The 20,140-nt window shown below is 36.2% G+C and overlaps 1 protein-coding gene across 1 annotated transcript in view; it reads left to right on the top strand.

Annotated features, from left to right (window-relative positions):
• Positions 1-1,138: 1,138 nt before the first annotated feature.
• Positions 1,139-20,140, top strand: part of galnt18a (UDP-N-acetyl-alpha-D-galactosamine:polypeptide N-acetylgalactosaminyltransferase 18a) — a 70,158-nt gene continuing 51,156 nt past the window's right edge. Inside the window, exon 1 of the mRNA XM_065291769.2 lies at positions 1,139-1,632. Coding sequence (XP_065147841.1) covers positions 1,320-1,632 — 313 coding nt within the window. The 5' untranslated portion in view covers positions 1,139-1,319. The remainder of the gene's footprint in view (positions 1,633-20,140) is intronic.

Genomic DNA, 20,140 nt, shown 5'->3' with positions numbered 1-20,140 from the left:
GATGTTTTAAATAAGCAGATTTGTTAGGAATGATGACATTTTTGTTTACATTTGTAAGATTTTGGAATACCACTGGTTTGCACTACAATATTTTAAACTAGTTCATTTATCTCTTCTTTATGAAATCAACCATGTACCGAGTGTAATGTTTTGTGCTTTCCTCAGAAATCACAGTCCTTCATTCACAAGTCTTAACCTTTTAATCGTGACTTCATTAAATTTAAAACAAACTCTGACATTTTCTCTTTTAAGATCACTCATTCATAGACCTTTAGGTTGGATCCCCCAAATTTTAATTTCCCCAAAAATAATTGCAGATCTTTTAATATTTCAGCATCCCATCAAAATTCATCCATCATTTCACACTGCCGTGGCTCGTATGGGTCTCTGTGTACATTTTGGACTAATCAGGTAAAGGAGTGAATTAAAGAAATGCCAAGTCAAAGATAAAGATCAAAGCCAATGCCTCTGGGTAGTTTTCTCTCGATTCCAGCTGTTAACAGGATGTTTATCTGATGTGTTTTCTCTTGGCTTGATCTCCCTGAAAGCTTTTAATAAAGCAGAAAGGGTGATGAATCATCTGTTAAACTGTTTCGACTCCGTGCTTATACACTTGAGTTACAACCTGACCCTTTAAGATCATACAGAAAGTGAATTAAGCTTTCCATCCATCCATCCATCCATTAACAAACATTAACGGTTATGTTTTATTGTAGTTCATGTAACCTGCAGTAATGCACTTTTTATGTTAAAATTCATTACTAATGTTAATGAGTGAGATATTATTGTTAAGTGTACTATTATATTATAGTAATGACTACAATTTGTTAATCTATACTGTAATACTCTGCAGTATAGCCTATAAACTATAGTCAATTGATAAACTAGCAAATACTGTAGTATACTTTATTGTAGGTTTAAAACATTCAAAAGTGTCTAGGAATTTTATTCCAGTTTACTTTAATAAATTGCCATTTTTTTATCTAGGCTATTATAAAAATTGAATAACATAAATGACATTGGTCGTATGGCACTGCATTTTAAGGTATTTCTGCGAGGAAACTTCATTGGCTGTCACAGCCGCGCGCGTGGCAGTATGCTGCTCGTGTCTTTCCAGCTCTATGACGCCGTCAATCCGTGCGCGCGTGTGGAGCTGCGTTGCCATACAAACCCGCTCTCCAACAGTGCGGGCAGGCGCGAGTGACTTGATGCGCGTTTACCGTGACCGCACCGATCCGTTTTGACATTTTAACAGCCGCAGCTGTTGCTGTTATAAGATGTGTTGGCGACGCAAAGGCGAAACGTAAAGCGACCGCTATATGGAAAAATCACCAAACGCGTACAAGATTTGCGTCTGTTTCTGCCCGCGTCCCGCACGTGGGGATGTCGCGATGGCGTGCGCGAGGAGAACCAAAACTTTGGTCTCCACGTGCGTGATTTTAAGCGGCATGACCAACGTTTTGTGTCTGCTGTACGTCGGGTGGATCACCAATTATGTGTCTGATAACGGGAACGTGAAAGTTGCGGAGAGGACGGGCGAGAAAAAGTTTGACGAGGAGAACAGAGGCGAAACGTTACGGATTATTGAGAGACTTGACAGGTTGGAGAGTGTTGTTAACCAGCACATTCAAGGTATGCTGTTTTATTATGGCAACGTGTGTGTAACAGTTGGTCATACTTCTTGCTTCCCTTGGGATATTCACCCGTCTTTTATTATAGTAAATTTGAAGTAACCATGAGTTTTGCCATTGATTACCATTTGTATTAGTTAATTTTTAATACATATGATATGATGTTTAAACGTTCATGTAGTGTGCCTACAGTGGTTACACTGCAAATTAAAGTAAACAACTAAGGTTACTCGTTAAACCATGGTTCGTTTTACTAAGGGTTTACATTTACAGGACTGCTGTTTATAGACCTGCAGAAGACATGAAGATCAGTGAGAGTTTAAAGGGGCTTTGATATAGATGTTAATAAGATCACTGAAGCATGTTATTACAGTTTTTCTCAGTCGCTTTGGAGCATTTCTTGAATCATTCTTAAAATTGGCAAAATAATGTGTGCATTTCTCATATTTTTTTTTTTAAATTGCACAACATCATGGATTTCCTGCAAAAGCATGTAGCTTGTTCAAAATCCTTAGTTCATATCTCAAAAGTACATTTTATTGTCAAGTAATGTGTCAGTCTTTTCAAAATGGCATATCAGTGTGTCCAGGAGCATGTTTAGCCATGTTGTTAAAATACTAAAATCACTACAGGTGCAACTAGAAACTAGAAAATGACAGTCAGAATGTATAAATAAACTGAACCACAGATTGGGGGGGGAGGTGTGATCCACCATCATTTCAGATGCCGTCATTCATCCAAATCATCTTCCGTGCAAATAGAGGACTTTGCTGAAAAATCGATGTGCTGTTTAGCGAATATGTTATTTAACTGTGATTTTAAAGCGACACTCCAATTTTTTTGAAAATAGGCTCATTTTCCAGCTCCCCTAGAGTTAAACATTTGATTTCTACCATTTTGGAATTCATTTATCCAATTTCCGGGTTTTTAGCATTGCTTAGCATTATCCATTGAATCCGATTAGACCATTAGCATCATGCTTAAATTATATTTACGCAGTGCCTGAAAATAGAAAGAAACCAAGGGACCTATTTTCGGGCGCTGCGTAATATCATTGCGCCTGCAGCCATGGTACGGCAGCAAAGTCCTTGATTATTACGCCAGAATGAGAGTATAGTTCCTAGCCATAGCGGCCTTAAAAATCGCAACTTTTAATTTTCTGTCGGCCTTAGTACACGATGTAACTACAGAGTCAAGTTTTAAATAGGAAAAAATTGAAACTCTTTTGTTATTTTTGAGGGCGATGCTAATGGTCTAATCAGATTCTATGGATTGTGCTAAGCTATGCTAAAAGTGGTACCGCCAGACTCGGAGATCAGCTGAATGGTTTCCAAAACGGTAAGAATCAAATGTTTAACTCTGCGAGAGTTGGAAAATGAGCATATTTTCCCAAAAAGTGGATTGTCCCTTTAAAGTATCATCATATCACATATCGAAAGTGTCCTCAAAACCCTATCTGGTCTCAATATTGTAAAGCTCTACCACCTAGTGGTTCGACTTTCCTAAAGGGACTTTGATTTATTCTGGGACCAGGTTTACACCCTGTCTGGAAAATCATCCCATAGAGTATTTCTGTTTTTTATGTCTTGTGGAGCTTCACAGAACGACTGTTGTATCAGCAACAGTTACATAACAACATTTCTACTTTTGGGAAATAAAATATAAGCATACAGACGTGAGGGAAAGTAAATAATGTCATAATTTTGGGTGAACTGTCCCTTTAACATGGATTTCTGTGAGATTCATCGAGCTGATGCAGTCAGTGTAAACCCAGGTTTATTGCAATTAGAGAAGGACATAAATTTAACACTTGGCAATGCGCGAACATCAGTCTCATGTATGGTGCCAAGTTACTCTGTTGGACTCAGACAGCATCCCATTTGTACACCTGGGAATGATGATAACCTGCAAGAGTTTGATCAGCTTTTCTCATCCTGCACCATTAATCACCATTGTGTGCTGTTGTAAACTCTTGATGTAAATCCTGTTGATTAATGTCAAACGAAATGGTCTTGGAATAAAGTTGGAGGCATCGCCTTCAAAACAAACTCCCATTTGTGCTCTAACAGGTTTTATGTGAGATAGTTTAAGTGAGAAATCGTATTTAGACCCATTTCGGTACATTATTAATGCATGCATTAATCTTGTTGAAAAACCTGATCTGTACTATTCGTACATCTCCACTGCTGACTTCAAGGTCTTGAAACTTGCTTCTCATCCAGAAGAGTCGTAAAGAAGCTGTAAATGTCAATCAAAAAATACACGGCACACCTACACTGTCAGGCAGTTACAGAGATTGACCGTGTTGTGCCTAAAACACCTTATACACTATATTTTAAGACACTTTTTGTGTTCTTTATCTCACTTATCATTCAGTGCATTTTTATTTAAACCCAGCATATATAAATTACTTCACTGCACTTTCAGAGCAGAAATCACTTTTATACAGCACAACTGGATTTTAGGTTTGAGTGTGAATGTGTCCCTTTTAATTGTGTGATTAAATTTGGGTTGATGTATGTTGTATAAATGAAACCACAAAACATTAACATATTATTGACATGCAGATATTCTTTGTGATCGGAATAAAACAACACAAAAATGTAGCCAGCCACCTAATGTGACATTTTTTATGTTTGCACCTTGATGTTACTATCCAGAATTTCTCACGTGATATCAATATATCATAATATACACCTATCAGCCATAACATTATGACCGCCTGCCCAGGCCCGGTACTAGGCTTGCTGGACTGGGGGGGCAGTCAGGATTTTTGGGTGGGCAGCCATTTCTCGACTAAAATGATTCATACACTAAAATTATGGATGTTTCAATCCAGTATTATTTTGCATATGTCTTATAATAAAAGGCCATTTATATGTCATTTTGCACATTCAAATTTTAAAAGTAGATGCAATTAGATTAATGATTTATAATGTTATAATGATTACACTAGTTTGACACATTTAGTCACAATTAATGAAATCAGGCAAGCAGGTGATATGAATACAAAGCTGTACATATAGCTATATTTTATTAATGTTTACACTGCATTTAATCTATTATTTCACTTATAGATAAATTAAAGCCATTCTTATACCTACCCTACCCAACATATGCCTTTATTCTAAATAAACACTTGTTAGGAACTTTATTTCCACTTCTCAAACATTTTCTTCATTTAAAATAATGTATTTTCAATGTGATATATGTGATAAGCTGTATTGTCATTAATTCCTGACCCTATCATACATGCTGCTGCAGCAACCTCAAATATCACAACAAAGCACAACGCTTTAAATAATATATTTTGAAACATCATGCAATTTGACATGCATGACAAATTCGTCAAAGGTTATCCTGTTTGCCTATAACAGCACCAGACAAAAGCACAAGCCCTAAAATACTGTAAGTGTGATTCGCGACGAGACCAAAGATAAATCACACTGCTTTGTTTATAACACAGCAAATTAGATATTATAATACAACGCAACATTATAAAATACAACGTTTTACCTTACGATGACCTTGCGGAGTGAAAGCTCCTCTTGAACTTAAAAGTCTGTAGATTTTTGCGTGTGAAGTTTTCCTCAAACGCGAGCTGAATGAGCTGATGAATGACGATGAGAAAACCGCTAAAATTTGAATTTAAAACTGCACGCGATGCTCAGCTGTTACAATACTGTATATTTACTGTATAACCATCTTATATCATTTATATCTACTATATAGTATGCCACAACCAAACTGCATATTCTAATTTTAATAAACAGAACTACGTCTAAAACAAACACATTAAATGCTGCTGGAGACTTGCCATTGGCTGTTGTATTTGAATGAATAAATAATGAGGTGAGTCCAAGAAAGGATAAGGGGATATTTTGGGCATGTTTTACTGTTTTAAGTTTTAAATTAATATGTGTTGGGTTATTACGTTTATGTAATACTAAATTGCATTGTTTCTGATATATATTTTATAGATGTGTTTTTTTTTAGTTACCGTCATAGAGAACAGTAGTGCTTTTCCTGTGACTTAAATACTGCTGAAAAGACTGCAAAAGTTTGAATATGATAATTAGATGAGGGTGGGCGGGAGCTGTAAACGCTAGCGCTTGGCTAAAGATGACATTTTTGTTTAAAGACACTCCGTTATTTTAAGGTTGGCTGGACATTTTAGGGGGGGCAGAAGGAAAATCTGTGGGGGCAATGCCCCCCCCAGCCCCCCCGTAGACCCGGCCCTGCGCCTGCCTTATATTGTGTAGGTCTCCTATTTGCCACCAAAACAGCCCTGACCCGTCGAGGCATGGACTATTTCTATGAGAACCACCATTCACCTTTTCATATATTTCAGCTGGCTCGTCTGTTGGTTCGGACCACACAGGCCAGCCTTGGCTCCCCATGTGCATCAGCCTTGGCTGCCCATGACCAACTTTGATCAAGTGTAGTTGATGTGTTAGAAGCAGGAACTGACATGATTGACATGACAGCTTAATATTCATGACATTACACGTTTAACGAACATGAAGGAGATTTTATGCACCTTTATGACAACTGTCATTAAGTGTCATTTGTTCAATTATTTCATATTTATAATGCAAAGATGACATTGTTTGAGATGTCTTTGTTATGACAACTTGACATAAAACAATACATCATAACTTTTCATAAAGTTGTCATAAACATGACATAGCAGAATAATTATCAAACTTAAGAAACTACCTAGCTTTATGGGTTAATATTACACTAAACTGTCATTTAAATGTCATTAAAGGGACACTTCACCTATTTGCATAAAGCTTTATATAGTTAGAACCCCAGTCATGTTTTTGAATGGTCATGCATAATTTCCTCAGTTGCCGCTGAGACAGAAGAAATACAGATTTCAGTGTTGCACTTCCTTCTTTCAATGATGTAAAAATCATCATTTTGCATCATTGAAAGAAGGAAGTGCAATATCTTTGTTGAGGGGGTGAGACTACAAACACCCCTTTTCTCGGTCAAATAGGCACCAAATTCTAAATGTATGTTACATTTCGACTACAAATATGACACACTTTCAATAAAGGTCAATGTTTCTACAGGTGAAATGCCCCTTTAAGTGTTAATACTCTGTCAAATTGTTTTATAACACATCATGAATATTTTTCTTGACCTCAACTACAGTATTAAAAAGTTAACTTGTCATTAAAATGTCAATACATTTTAATGTTATTTCAAATAATTTTAAATACCTTAACAAAATGCAAAAGACATGTCAAAAGATTATACTTGATTTTTATTTTTACATATACACAATACATAATTTTTTTTACTTATTATTGTAATTAACTGTTTTTGCTGGGGGGGTTTTGTGCAAACTTTTTAAGGGATATGGACCCAATGCTGCATGGCTTAACCCATTATTGTACGGTTTTCATTTAATTTTGGGTGAATCGGTCTCTAAATGCAATAAAATACAATTTTGTCAATTTTAATTATTATTATTGGATTAGCTATTGATTTTATTTTTCTTACACCTGGAGGAAACGTAAAAAATCTTCATGACGCTGTTATAAAACAATTTGACAGAGTATTAACACTTAATGACATTTTAATGACTAATTTATTTGTATGACTAATAAAAACTGGTCAGTTATGTTGTCTTGGTTTATGTCAATTTGTCATAACAAAGACATCTCCAACAATGTTATCTTTGGATTAAAAATTACATAATTGAACAAATGACACTTAATGACAGTTGTCAAAAACGTAATGTTCATGGCATATGTCATGTCATGATTATAAAGGTGTCATGTTAGTCTTATGAACACCCCTTCAAGTAAAGTGTTACTAAAATGGGCAAGCATAAGGATCTGAGGGACTTTGACAAGGGCCAAAATACAGAGATGTATAAAGTACTAGCGACCCAGACTTGAGTAAAAGTACAAGTGCTCTATCAAAAAAGTGACTTGAGTAGAAGTTGAAGTGCTCTTTAAGCACAGCACTTAAGTGGAAGTACTAAAGTATTAAACATGCTTTGTACTTAAGTATTGCAAGTAGTTTATTTTAAAATATACTACTCAAGTACTGAAAGTAAAAGTACAAGTATTGTGTAATGTAGTTATTAAAGGAAACAGTCAACAGTTTGAATATAATATTGTTTATATTATTTCAAATGTTTAAGCTAAAGGACACTTACAATTCCTTTGGCTGTAGCAGGAGTACAAGGACATGAATGTTCAGATAATTCAGATTAATTTAACTGATATGGCGATAGAGAATTCAGAATTAATGAAATATTAGTCGATAAAATGGTAATAGGTAAAGGTACAAGGTGTTTCATTGAATTTAGGTTTCCTTCTTTCGCGCACACTCGCCCTTTCTTGCGCATTCTCTCTCTCTCTCTGTCTGGCTACGTTCATACTGCAGTCTGAAACGACCCAATTCCGATTTTTTTGCCCCTATGCGACCTGTATCTGATCTTTTCATGACAGTCTGAACGACACAGATCCGATCTTTTCAAATGTGACCCAGGCCACTTGGGTATGTGGTCCTGAATCCGATACGTATCCGATCTTTTGAAATGCGACCTTCGTCTGAACGGCCAGGCCACATGGATCCGACCCGTACGTCACTGATACGCTACAAACGTCATAATTCTGCATTGAAGTAGGCAAGAACGATAAGATAAACAACAACCATGGGCGACACTGCTCCACATCATTAAATTTTGGCCGTATGGGTGCACACGTTATATGATTTCACATATAACAGCGTTCTCCAAATATATTAATATAGCATATTATTATAATGCTGCGAATAATATGTGAAGTAGCAGCTTTCAATAAATATTTTTAAAATGCGTTTATAAATCCAACAACCCCTGTGACCGGTCGACACGTCCATAAGAGGTTTCTATGTTTATAAACCATTGCCTCTTTGTTTCTACATTTAAAAGACAAAGCTGGCAATTCTGGCTATACTTTCGTTCTTTTAATAATTTCTTTATTTTATTTATAAATCACTCTGGGTTATTTGATTTATCTATTTGGCTTGTGTTTTGTTTCCGTGCACTTGAGGCATTTTGCACATTTGTTCTGCACTTTGTTACTTCTAACCTTATTTTATAAAAAAATTGTATTTATAGTAAACGTAAATTCTGATCTAATTTAAGTCTGTAAATTTTGGATTGCGTTTCGTTGTACTGTATCGATGTTGCGCTATTGCGTGCTGGCCATGCTTGCGCATGCAATTTAGCCGAACGTGCTAGGTGCTCTTCGTCTCATATTTAGGAGTTCATCAAACTAAACATTAAAAAACGGATGTTTTTCGACGGGTATAAGTTTTTAAAATGTATTTAAAACAAACTGGTTATTTTGTCAAAAGTTAAACTACAAAACAGGTAAGCCGTTTATTTAAATTTCGGTGCTGAAACGGAAAATATCTGCACCAAACCTATATTTATGCCTGACACGACTGTCTTCGTGTGTTCACTTTCAAATGATAGCAAAGAGATTCCTGAAATAAATAATTTCATCAGGTCTTTCTGTATCTAAAGTGAATACAGAGATGATCAAAGTCAAAGCAAGCAGGTATTTCTATGCTAAATAATAACGCGTAGTGTCTATAAAATCATTAATTTCAGTGTTTTTCTTGTTATAAATTAACGTTTAATGAATTGTATGTATATAAAGCTTAGTTTTTATCATTTACAGTAACAAACACAAATTATTTTTCATTTCTCATTGTCGTTTTTTTTGTCATGACTGCTTTGACGCGCTAAATCTCCAAATTATATAAAAACACTGAATTGTAGCCGGAGTTTCCAAGGCAGGATCTCCTTTATTTTTTTTAGGTGTAGTTATCAAAATGTTTTTTGTGTGATGTTCTGTAGATCGTGGCTTTAAAATGATACGAGGAATAATTAAACAAATGTTACCTTACATTTTACATAAAAAAACAGAAGATTGTAATTGTGCTGGCTCCGTTGGGAAAATAACTTTAATATTGCAAAAAGAGCTCCACTGTTGACTACACCGTTGTTGACATCCATGTTTAACGTTAGCTTACAAGTGATGTCCTTGACCGTGGAGTACTCTTATGCGCATGCGGGTCACTTCTGGGTCATTTCACGTTCACACAGGAGATCACAAAAGGTCGCATTTTATTGGAAATGTGAACGGCCTTGCAAAAAAATCTAATTTTTTCAAAAAATCGGAATTGAGCATTAAGCCCTGCAGTATGAACGAAGCCTCTTTCTCGCGCACTTTGGTTCTCTCTTCGCTTCACATTTGTCAACAACCCTGGCTCATATTTGTGAGTGAGAGGTTGGGAGGGGTCGCGCTTTACTATCTCCAATTGGTTCAGACCACCATGTGACCATGATTCGTAACATTTGAGAGTAACGAGTAACTATGCAGCACATAAAAAATGTATTGGAGTAAAAGTATTAAACTCAAAGAAAAAATGTACTGAAGTAAAAGTGGAAGTAGGAGAAAAAAATAATACTTCAGTAGAGTACAGATACTGTCTTTTAGTACTTAAGTACAGTAGTGAAGTAGTTCTACTTCGTTACTATACATCTCTGCCAAAATATGATGGCTAGATGACTGGGTCAGATCATCTCCAAAACAGCAGCTTTTGTGGGGTGTTCCTGTTCTGCAGTGGTCAGAACCTATCAAAAGTGGTCAAAGGAAGGAAAAGCGGTGAACTGGCGACAGGGTCATGGGTGGCCAAGGCTTATTGATGCTACTGTAGCTGAAATTGCTGAAAAAGTGAATGCTGGTGCTTATAGAAAGGTCTAGTGGAGTCCATGCCTCGGCTGGTCAGGGCTGTTTTGGTTGCAAAAGGGGGACCTGCACAATATTATGCAGGTGGATATAAAGTTATGGTTGATTGGCTGAAGTTATGGTGATAAATTAATATATAATCAGGAAACCTATTTACTTACATAAGCACCTATGATAATTCCACCTAAGGTTTGCTTTCAATCTCAGCCAGTTTTACATTAACAGAGTCAGTGGCTCCTGCCTGAGTCTTATTTCCCAGAGATCTATTAAAAGTAAAGTGTCCGGTTTTCACCCCCATGTGAACCATTTGATTGTATTGTCATTGGATGAAACTAACACCGGACCTCCAGTTAGAATTGGCAATTTGGAAGCCAGTTATTCTCCTGTAACAGTTTCAATTTAGCAAATATAAACTATGGTTAGTAGAAGGTCATTTTGGAAATGGCATGGCTATCGTGCATTGCTTATTGAGTGATGTGATCTGGTGTTGTGGCATTTGAAATGCAGATTGTGCAAGGTGAAGGTATTTCTAAACACTAGAGAAAGCATTTTGTAAGGGTAGAAATCTGTTTACCCAGTGACAGACGGGCAGAGTTTGGGCAGTCTGTTTGAAGACTGTTATTATCGTTGTAATCTTATTCTTGGATACAATTTCTGCAGTCTGTTTGCTTAATGTCTTATGCGTGTAACAACACACAAATTGGAAATGCTGTTATTCTAGTATGCACTAACCTGATTGGCTGACTTTCTGGAACTTCGGCTAGAAACGTGTTTATTTAATACAGTATATACACAATACTACGCAGTCTAAAGTCTTTTTTTTTGTGATTCATTGTTTTTACATAAAATCATCCTATGTAATGTACCTAAAGAACATTCTGTAAAGACAACCTTGATATTTTTCATATTGACCGAGTAAGGTCAAGTCAAAGATTGAAACTAAAGTGAAATCGATGAGTGAAATAAAACTTTATTGCTCCTCAGAATTAGATTATGATACTTAAGCCTGGATTTTACAGACAGGGTCACATATCAGCTATCATTTCAATGTGTCTTTAATGCTGTGATTGACCATTCTTCCTGTATAAAGGTACAGATACATGACAACAGTGTATAAAAAAAATTCTCTTTTGCTTTTTTGAGAAGTTTTGTATTTTTGAAAAGCGTTTTTGTATTTTACATAGTTAAATGATCATGTTGTGATTTTCGAAAAACGTTATTTCATATAATATATTAAAAATATTTTTTGTTTGTTTTTCTTTAAATAAAATGAACATAAATAAATAAATAAATAAATGAACATTTAAAGATTATTATCTACTAGGGAAGTTTAACGATTAATCGCGATTCATCTATAGCAGAATAAAAGTTTTTGTTTATATCATATATGTGTGTGAACTGTGTATAATAACTTTGTATAAATAAATGCACACACATTCATGTATATATTTAAGAAATGTTTACATGTGTATATACATTTGTATATTTATGTATAATTTATATTATATATAAATTAGGGATGCTAAACAATTAATCGTGATTAATCGTTAGCAGAATAAAAGTTTTTGTTTACATCACATATGTGTGTAAACTGTGTATAATAAATATGTATATATATAAATATGAACACATTCATGTATAGTTTTAAGAAAAAAAATGTATATATTAAGTATTTATATTTATAAATAATATAAATTATACATAAATATACAAATGTTTATACACATGTAACATTTCTAAAACATATACATGAATGTGTGTACATTTATTTATACAAAGTTATTATACACAGTTCACACACACATATGATGTAAACAAAAACTTTTATTCTGCTATAGATTAATCGCGATTAAGATTAATCGTTAAGCATCCCTATTATCTACACATTGTCTACAGCTGAAATTTTTGCACCTTTAAAAACAAGAAAGTGTGGGTTAAGTGTGCATTAATGCACCATGTCAGTTTTAAGACCTGGGACAGTTTTGCGCACTATACTTCCTGTCATGTGCACGCGCTCTTCAGTGGCCAAGATCGCAAGTGCGGGTATTTGGACTAGGTTTGGTCCGATCCGATAGTCTGTGTCGATATTAATCCGATATTGGAGCGAATGGCCAGATTGAATATTGTAGAAATGAGGGAGTACAATCCGATCCGATACCAACACGGTCCTTTACTGTCATGGCAACTTGGCGTAAAACGCCACTTGCTGAGAAACATGAATTTGAACAAAGTTGCACTTTAAATTGTCCAAAGTTACACCTTAAATATAATTTAAAATTTTTGTGCTGACTAACTAAAACTTTTGCTACTATTCTTTTTGAAACATTTAAATAAAAATGAAGCAGCAGTATTGCACAATGTATCATTGAGTCTTGAATTTGTCATTTATTACACAGTCCCTCCAGAAAACGCGATTATGCGATAGCATGATTTAACGCATTATCAGCCAAAGTCTGCATAGTTATGCGGGGGACGCATTTTTCAAATATGGCGCACTTTTGCAGCATAAATTGCAGATTTCCATGCGCAAAATATGCAGGGCTTGCATGATTTTATAATCCCCGCATTTTCGTAGCAAAACTCACAAATATCTTAGCAGAAAGTTGAAAAATGCTGCATTTACCTCACACAAGCGCAGCCATGTCCCCTGTTGCCATGGGAACATTATGAAGTGACGTGATTTTATGATGTAAACATCACTGAAAAGCTGCAAAAGCTGAAAACAGTTTTTGCAAGTTACTGCAGTGTTTGCAACATGGTATTGGATCGGTATTGACAGATACTCAAGGTTGGGGCATCGGTATCAGACATAAAAAAGTGGTATCGGCCCAGCCCTAATTTGGACTCAGCCTAAGACAACGTAGTGACAAAACACGCCCTATAGAGCAGCATGGCTACTCTAGAAACATGACAGCAACTTCCATGTAAGGCAGGGGTCACCAAACTTTTTTCTCTGGGGGCCACATTATCGTTCCTGACTGTGATGGGGGGCCGGGTCAGCTATATAACATAGAATTGTATGGCCCAGACCAAAAGTGCACTCATCCAAAAATTATGAAGCACCAAAACTACGATGTATAAGTTAATAGATATATTTTATTAAAAATTAAACACCACAACTGGGCTTTACACATCCTTTGGTCAGGATTTGAAATTTGGTCCTTTTTTGCTTAGATTCCTTAAAATCGCTTAAAATGTGTGGATTCTGCCACCAACGCCGTTTTACCTGTAACCTCCGCTTCAAAGTATTTACAGTAAACACAGTAACATCGAGCCATTTTCGTAGCAGAGCCACTCGCAATCTTTAAGCCACTCTCTCCGAAAGGTTAAACGTTAAGCCTTATTTTCCCGTGGTGAAGCTGCATTTAAATCCGGACCGTCGTTATGAATTAATACAGTAGTAACATTGGCTGTAGTCGGCTCGTTCTCTTCATGTTTGCGGACGCGGTTTGTCACATTTTCGCGCTTTACGCACCAATGACAACATAGCACAGCAACAAGGAATGATTGACATTCATATTAGCCAATCTGCGGTCTTCATTAAACGCAAGAACATAATGGTGAAATGTGATTGGTTATGTAATGTTGGAGAGAACACTGAACCTGGAACAGCACACAGCATACACAATCTAAATCAAGTCACACCACAACAAAATAGGCAGTCGCAAAAATGCTCCCAAATATATTTTAAGGTCGCACAGATTAAATTTCGGTCACATATGCGACCAAAACTGTCGCAATTTCGAGCCCTGCTCAAAGGGCCGGTTCAAGTAGTGGGGGACAGAGAGGCTGGGGGGCCAGTCAAAGGGGGGTGGCGGGCCTGAGTCGGCCCGCGGGCCTTAGTTTGGTGACCCATGATGTAAGGGGACCCAGTGGTGTATGTAGATAAAAACAGCTCATTCTAAAGTAATAAACAAATTTTTTAAGGTCTTTATGCACCACTGATAATATAGTTATGTATCTTATATTGCATTTATGTAAAGAGATCCTTCTTAAAGTTACACAGTAGACCTTTAATGGCCAAAACACATAAAAATGTTATGTTTTTAGTGCAAACACCTCTAAGATGGATGGTTCTTGGCCACTTTATACTGCAAAAGCACCAGACCTTTTGCCGCAGTCAAGATATGCATTACAAGAGATAATTGCTGCAGTTTCATTTGATGGAGAAATTACACATTTTAATGTTTCTATAATGTAGCTTATATCAAAAGAAATTGCAGAATCACACCAGCTCTGGAAATGCTATACCTTCTGAAACTATAGCTGTACTCTGATTTTATGCCCCTGTTTAATTAAACTACCCTCTTTGAAGCTTTTGTAGGTGTAATCTGCTGATGTTTTAACAAGATCCAGTGTACGGAAAGTGCAGCAGAGCCTTTGATTCATGGGCTCATTGAACAGTGGTGTAGAAACAGCTGCTGTTTTGCTCTGTGTCCAGCAGTGATGTACCGAGCGAGGATAACTTATTCAATCTCTTCTCATTTTCTTGCAGCTCTGCACTTGAGATCAGCTGGGTGCCTGTGTGGTATAACAATTCCATTTTTCTTTTCTCTCCCATTCACAAGTTCATAAGTGCACAAGTCACACTTTCGAGCAGAGCGTCACCCCCTAATTTATTTCAGGCCATTTCATTACAGGCACCTTCATGACAATTCGTTCGGGAAGTTTTGTGCACACCTCTCTCGGGCATGAGTTGTCATCTCGAGCCATTACTGTTAAAGGCCACCTGAGATTTTTATCATTATCCAAGGCGTTTTTGTCAGCTGTTCTCTCATTATAAGATAGGACATACAAAGGTTCTTGTTTTACCGTCGCGCTTTGCTTGCTGATGGAAGTGGAGGTAAATGAGCAGAGTTTACTGTAAAACATGGGTCACAACGCAACAAAAATCTTCTTCACACTCTGCGAACGTCTTCATTGGCTCTTTTAAATGAGTTGTAGTTAATTAAAAGTGGGTAATTGCAAGATACCCATCAGATTTTGCTAATCAAATGAGTTCTCTCTGTGAGCGCTCAGTCTAGACGACAAAATTGAATTAATCTGAAGCTTTGCTATGAAGAAGGAGACACATTTTACTTGTTTTTGTGTGATGAATGATTATAGACCCACAGAAGTGTCTTGAAATTCAAAGCTGGGGCAAAATTTCCACTGAGATGGTACATACTGGTGGCATGGGATGAGGGGACATCCTCCCCCTTTTAAAATAACCAAAAGTTCCTTTCACACATACAGTCTTCCTGGTAATTTACTGGTAAACTGCAGTTAACAGGTCATGTGTGAACAGAACCTTTCCGGTAAATCAGTGCCGCCAATTTACCGGTAAGAGAGGTTGTAAGATTACCAGTAATTTATCGGTAAGCCTTATGTGTAAACAAAAAATATAGATTACCGGCATTTAAAATGGACAACGTCAGACCGTGCTGACAGCTTCGGGCCAATCATAAAGTTTTAATACAGATGACGCATTTACTTCTGCACTGTTTACGGACGTTTCCACACATACGCTGCTCAAAAGTCGAGCACACCTCAAGTTAAAGTCCACATTTCTTCACCAAAGTTGTTTAAAACAGCTTACCATCTATTTGCCAGATCGCAGACATCCTTAGCACACCCTAGGTGAAGCCTTATGTGCAAACAGTAACACTGAAAAAAATTATTCATTTGAATTTAATACATTTTTTTAAGGTAAGTGGTTGCAATCAATTTATTTAAGCTACATTTAAACAAAAGTTTTATATTTTATTTTACTAATCTTTTGTGTTTAAATTTAGCTTAAATAAATTGATTGCAACCACTTACCTTTTGTTTGACGTCACCTAATGCAATGTTGTTTGGTCACGAGCAACTTCGCAACCGTCAGTGTTAACCACAGACGTGAAAACAACAAAATACGGACCTTGGATAAATTAATTCTGGTAAATTCCTGGTAATTTACCGGAATTACTGTGTGAAAGAGGCTAATAACATTTAGCTCACATCCTGGAACGTGATTAGAACCTGAAGTGCAGAATGATGTCATAAAAGGGTCAGATTAAAACAATTTGGCAAGATAAGAAATTCATAAATCTTTTTAAAAAACTTGTTTTAAAAGCATGCATTAGGTTTATTTCAATGCACATAGTGTATTTATGTTTATTTTGTGCAATAAAAAATACATTTGCACTATTTTTTATAAAAGTTTAGATTGAATGGACCTGAACATATCAAATGGTATAACCGCCAATTGCGCCAAAGAATGAGAAATATTAAATATTTTATCCACCTTGACGGCATGTAAGCATAATCATAAAATGATAATAATAATAATAATAATAATTTTTAAATATAATTTTATTAGTTATTTCTACACTTAAATTTAATGTGTTTTTTGTAATAGTTATCCTGACATATACGGAAAACAGCAATTTTTTCTAAATAATCTTTGACAAATGATGTAAAAATGTATGTTAAAAAAATCATATTACACTAAACTAGATGATTATATTTTATTCCACAATTTTTTAAGAATATATTTATATTTTTATATAAAAAAATACTAGTTACACCAATTGACACAGACCGGTTACACCACATTGACAATTTTGCAATTATCCCCCAAATATTCTTTCAAAACGAGATATGATGTAGTTCACCTAACTCAATTTACTGAGTTATGTCAACTTACACCAAAAAGTTGAACCAACTTAAACTGATTAGGTAATAAGCAAATTTCTATGTTTACTCAACTAGTGACTAAGTTGGGTAAAGAGTAATTTAGCATATCCAAATTTAACTATGTTTTGGACTGTTGGAGTGTACACAGAAAGGTCTCATAAACAAAGTCTTTGTCTGACTTAAACCAGATACGTTTTTGCTGTGAGGCAACAATGATGCGCGATAACTCATTGTGCTGTCCTCTACACTGAACACACACTTCTCAATCATGGTAACAATGAAAAAACATAATTCTTTAAAAATTACTCTAATTACAACATATAACTAACATTAACAACATAACAACATAAAAAAATCCAGCAAACATTAAAACAGTCATCTTTTTTAGTAAATATTAACTTAAAGAAGTGAACATGTCGCAATGCATGCTGGGTACCATTCCGACCATTGTTTTTTTTTAAATTGCTTGTTCAGATTACTCAGTTTGGCAAGTTTGGTGAACGAATTGGACAAAAACGTATACATCGAAGTCCAGTCAACAAAATAATATTTGTTAGCTGAATGTTTATGCTCTTTTCATTCAGTTAACACAAAATAATCAACTGACGCCCTTCAACAAAGAAATCTTTGTTCAAGTTACTTAATGTTCTTTGTTGAATGAACATTTTAAAGTTGGATTTTTTACAGTGTATATCAAGGCTAACATAATTCCTACAAAAGATCAAGTTTGATTTCATGTGGAATTTAAAGTTAAGCATGCGGCTGCATGTGAGCTACTTTTTTAAGGTCTTGCGTGTCATGAAGTCAGCCGCTGATAAACACTTTTCTCCCTCTGTCGGTGGATTTCATTTAGATTGCATTCCGATTCACTGATTTGTCAGTCTGACAGATGTCTGATGTCCGGAGAGCAGCCTGTAATCAAGCAGGAGTCTCTGTAATCACATGAGGACCGGCTTTAATGAAGGCCAAATGATTTCTGAACTTTATCGTCCAATCAAAAAGTAGTAAGGTTTGTATCATGCTTGATACAATTGTGATATGATGTACAGTATTTGCATAATTTCTGACCAATTCAATCCATGTTTCAGACCACTGACTTCTTGATCATTTGATTTTTACAAGTTTGTCAAGTATGCAATGCATACTCAAAATATAACCTTTGAATTTAACTGATCCCAGTGAGTAGTGAACACATACACTTCAAGTCAGCTGGCAGCTCGTAGTCGTACACAATCGAGCAAGACCTAATATTGTGACGTCTGTTTGAATGAGCGGCTTTGAATGTCCCAGGAAACTTTTGAGCATGTCAAAAATAAAGGTACAAAGCTGTCACTGGGGCAGTACCCTTTAAAAAAGGTTCTAATATGTTCCATTTAGGTACAATTTTTTTTTTTTGAAGTAATAATATGACAACTTTTATACCTTTATTTCTAAGGGCCCTATTTTAACGATCTGAAACGCAAGTGCAACGCGCAACGCGCAAGGGAGTTTGTGGGCGGATCTTGGGCGCTGTTGCTATTTTCCCGGCGTGAAAAATAACTCTTGCGCTGGGCGCAAATCAATAAGGGGTTGGTCTGAAGTAGGTTTGGTGGTTTGGGCGTAACGTCAAATAAACCAATCAGAACGCTATCCAACATTCCCTTTAAACGCAAGGGCGCAAGTTCCATGGCGGGTTGCTATTATTATGACGGATTTACCAGGCGCACGCCAGGAGCGGTTCACAGCCGAGGAGACCGACGTCCTTGTACGGGGGAATCCCACGCTTGCCAGCATAAATCGGGCACGCCGTGTAACGGGAGGTGGATCTGCCTCAGGACTTGACGCCAGCAGAGGACATCGCTGCGTCCACCCTCACCGCTGAAAGGGTTTGGGGGCTTTGAAATCGGACCCAAGAAACGCAAGCAAGGTCCAACCCCAAAGTACTCTTACAAATCAAGTTCATATACATTAAGGTTTCTTATTAAAACATTTTAATTATTAGTTACATAAAATAAACGTAATACAGCCACACAACAAAGTTATGAAAATATTTTAATCGTTATTTGCATGAGAATAAATAAAAACTATCACCACAATGCTCACCACTATGATTCCCCTTATCTCGTGTATTAATATTTTTAAGTGTAACAATTTATGATTTGCAAAAATAACTGTTGCATCTGTGTAGATTAGATAAGCAAAGTGTATGCGCGTTGTGCACCCTATACATTATGGTCAAGCATGCGCCCTTAAAATAGCATAATGAACAACGCGCCACTGACTTTAAACTTTTTTTTTCTGGTCAGTGGCGCAATTGTTTTTTGAAACTGCAAAATAGCATCAGGGATGGTTTGCGCCGGAACACGCCTCTTTTTTTGCGCTGAACCACCCAGGGAGCGCAAGTTCATTCCCTAGTTTGCCGACGTGCTTCTGTGACGGGAAAAACCCGCTGTGCGCCGGGGCAAAATACGAATGATACATGCGTCACGGACAAAGTCAATTGCGCTGGGTGCAAGATAGAGCCCTAAGAGCGTATAGGCTAAAACAAAACATAAAATTAAACCATGCACACATCTCGCTGTGACAGTTTTGTTTGTTGTAAGAAACTAAGTGGATTATCCGAACTACCTTCATATGAGATATTGTGTCATTAACATATCCATTGAGTTTTAATACATTTTTATTGTATAGTTCCTCCCAGCAAACTTTGTTTTAGTACAGTCTCTCTAAAATAAGCTTGCCATTGGCATTTCTCTCTCAAATTGCATTTTTATTCTGTCTATATTCAGCTTCGCTAACAGAACCTGAGAGAATTGATTGGCTTGATTATGTTTTTTACCAGCACCACTGTCAATCAAACAGACAGAATATCAATGCTAATTGTGCTTTACATTGATAACCTTTATATGTGCTATTGTATAAATCCCCATAGAGGCTGATTTGTGACCCTGTCTGTGAAAACCAGGCTTAAGAATCAAAATGAAATTTTTGATAAGCTTTAAAGTTTGATTTCAGCTCATTTCATTATGATTTCAATCTTTAACATGACTTTACTCATTCAATATTAAAGAGATCAAGGTTATATTTTCACAGAATGTTCTTTAC

Source organism: Paramisgurnus dabryanus, chromosome 23 (genome assembly GCF_030506205.2).
Source record: "Paramisgurnus dabryanus chromosome 23, PD_genome_1.1, whole genome shotgun sequence".
Taxonomy (NCBI): Eukaryota; Metazoa; Chordata; class Actinopteri; order Cypriniformes; family Cobitidae; genus Paramisgurnus; species Paramisgurnus dabryanus.
The sequence above is the reverse complement of the archived record's forward strand: the minus strand, read 5'-3'. Positions and strand labels throughout refer to the sequence as shown.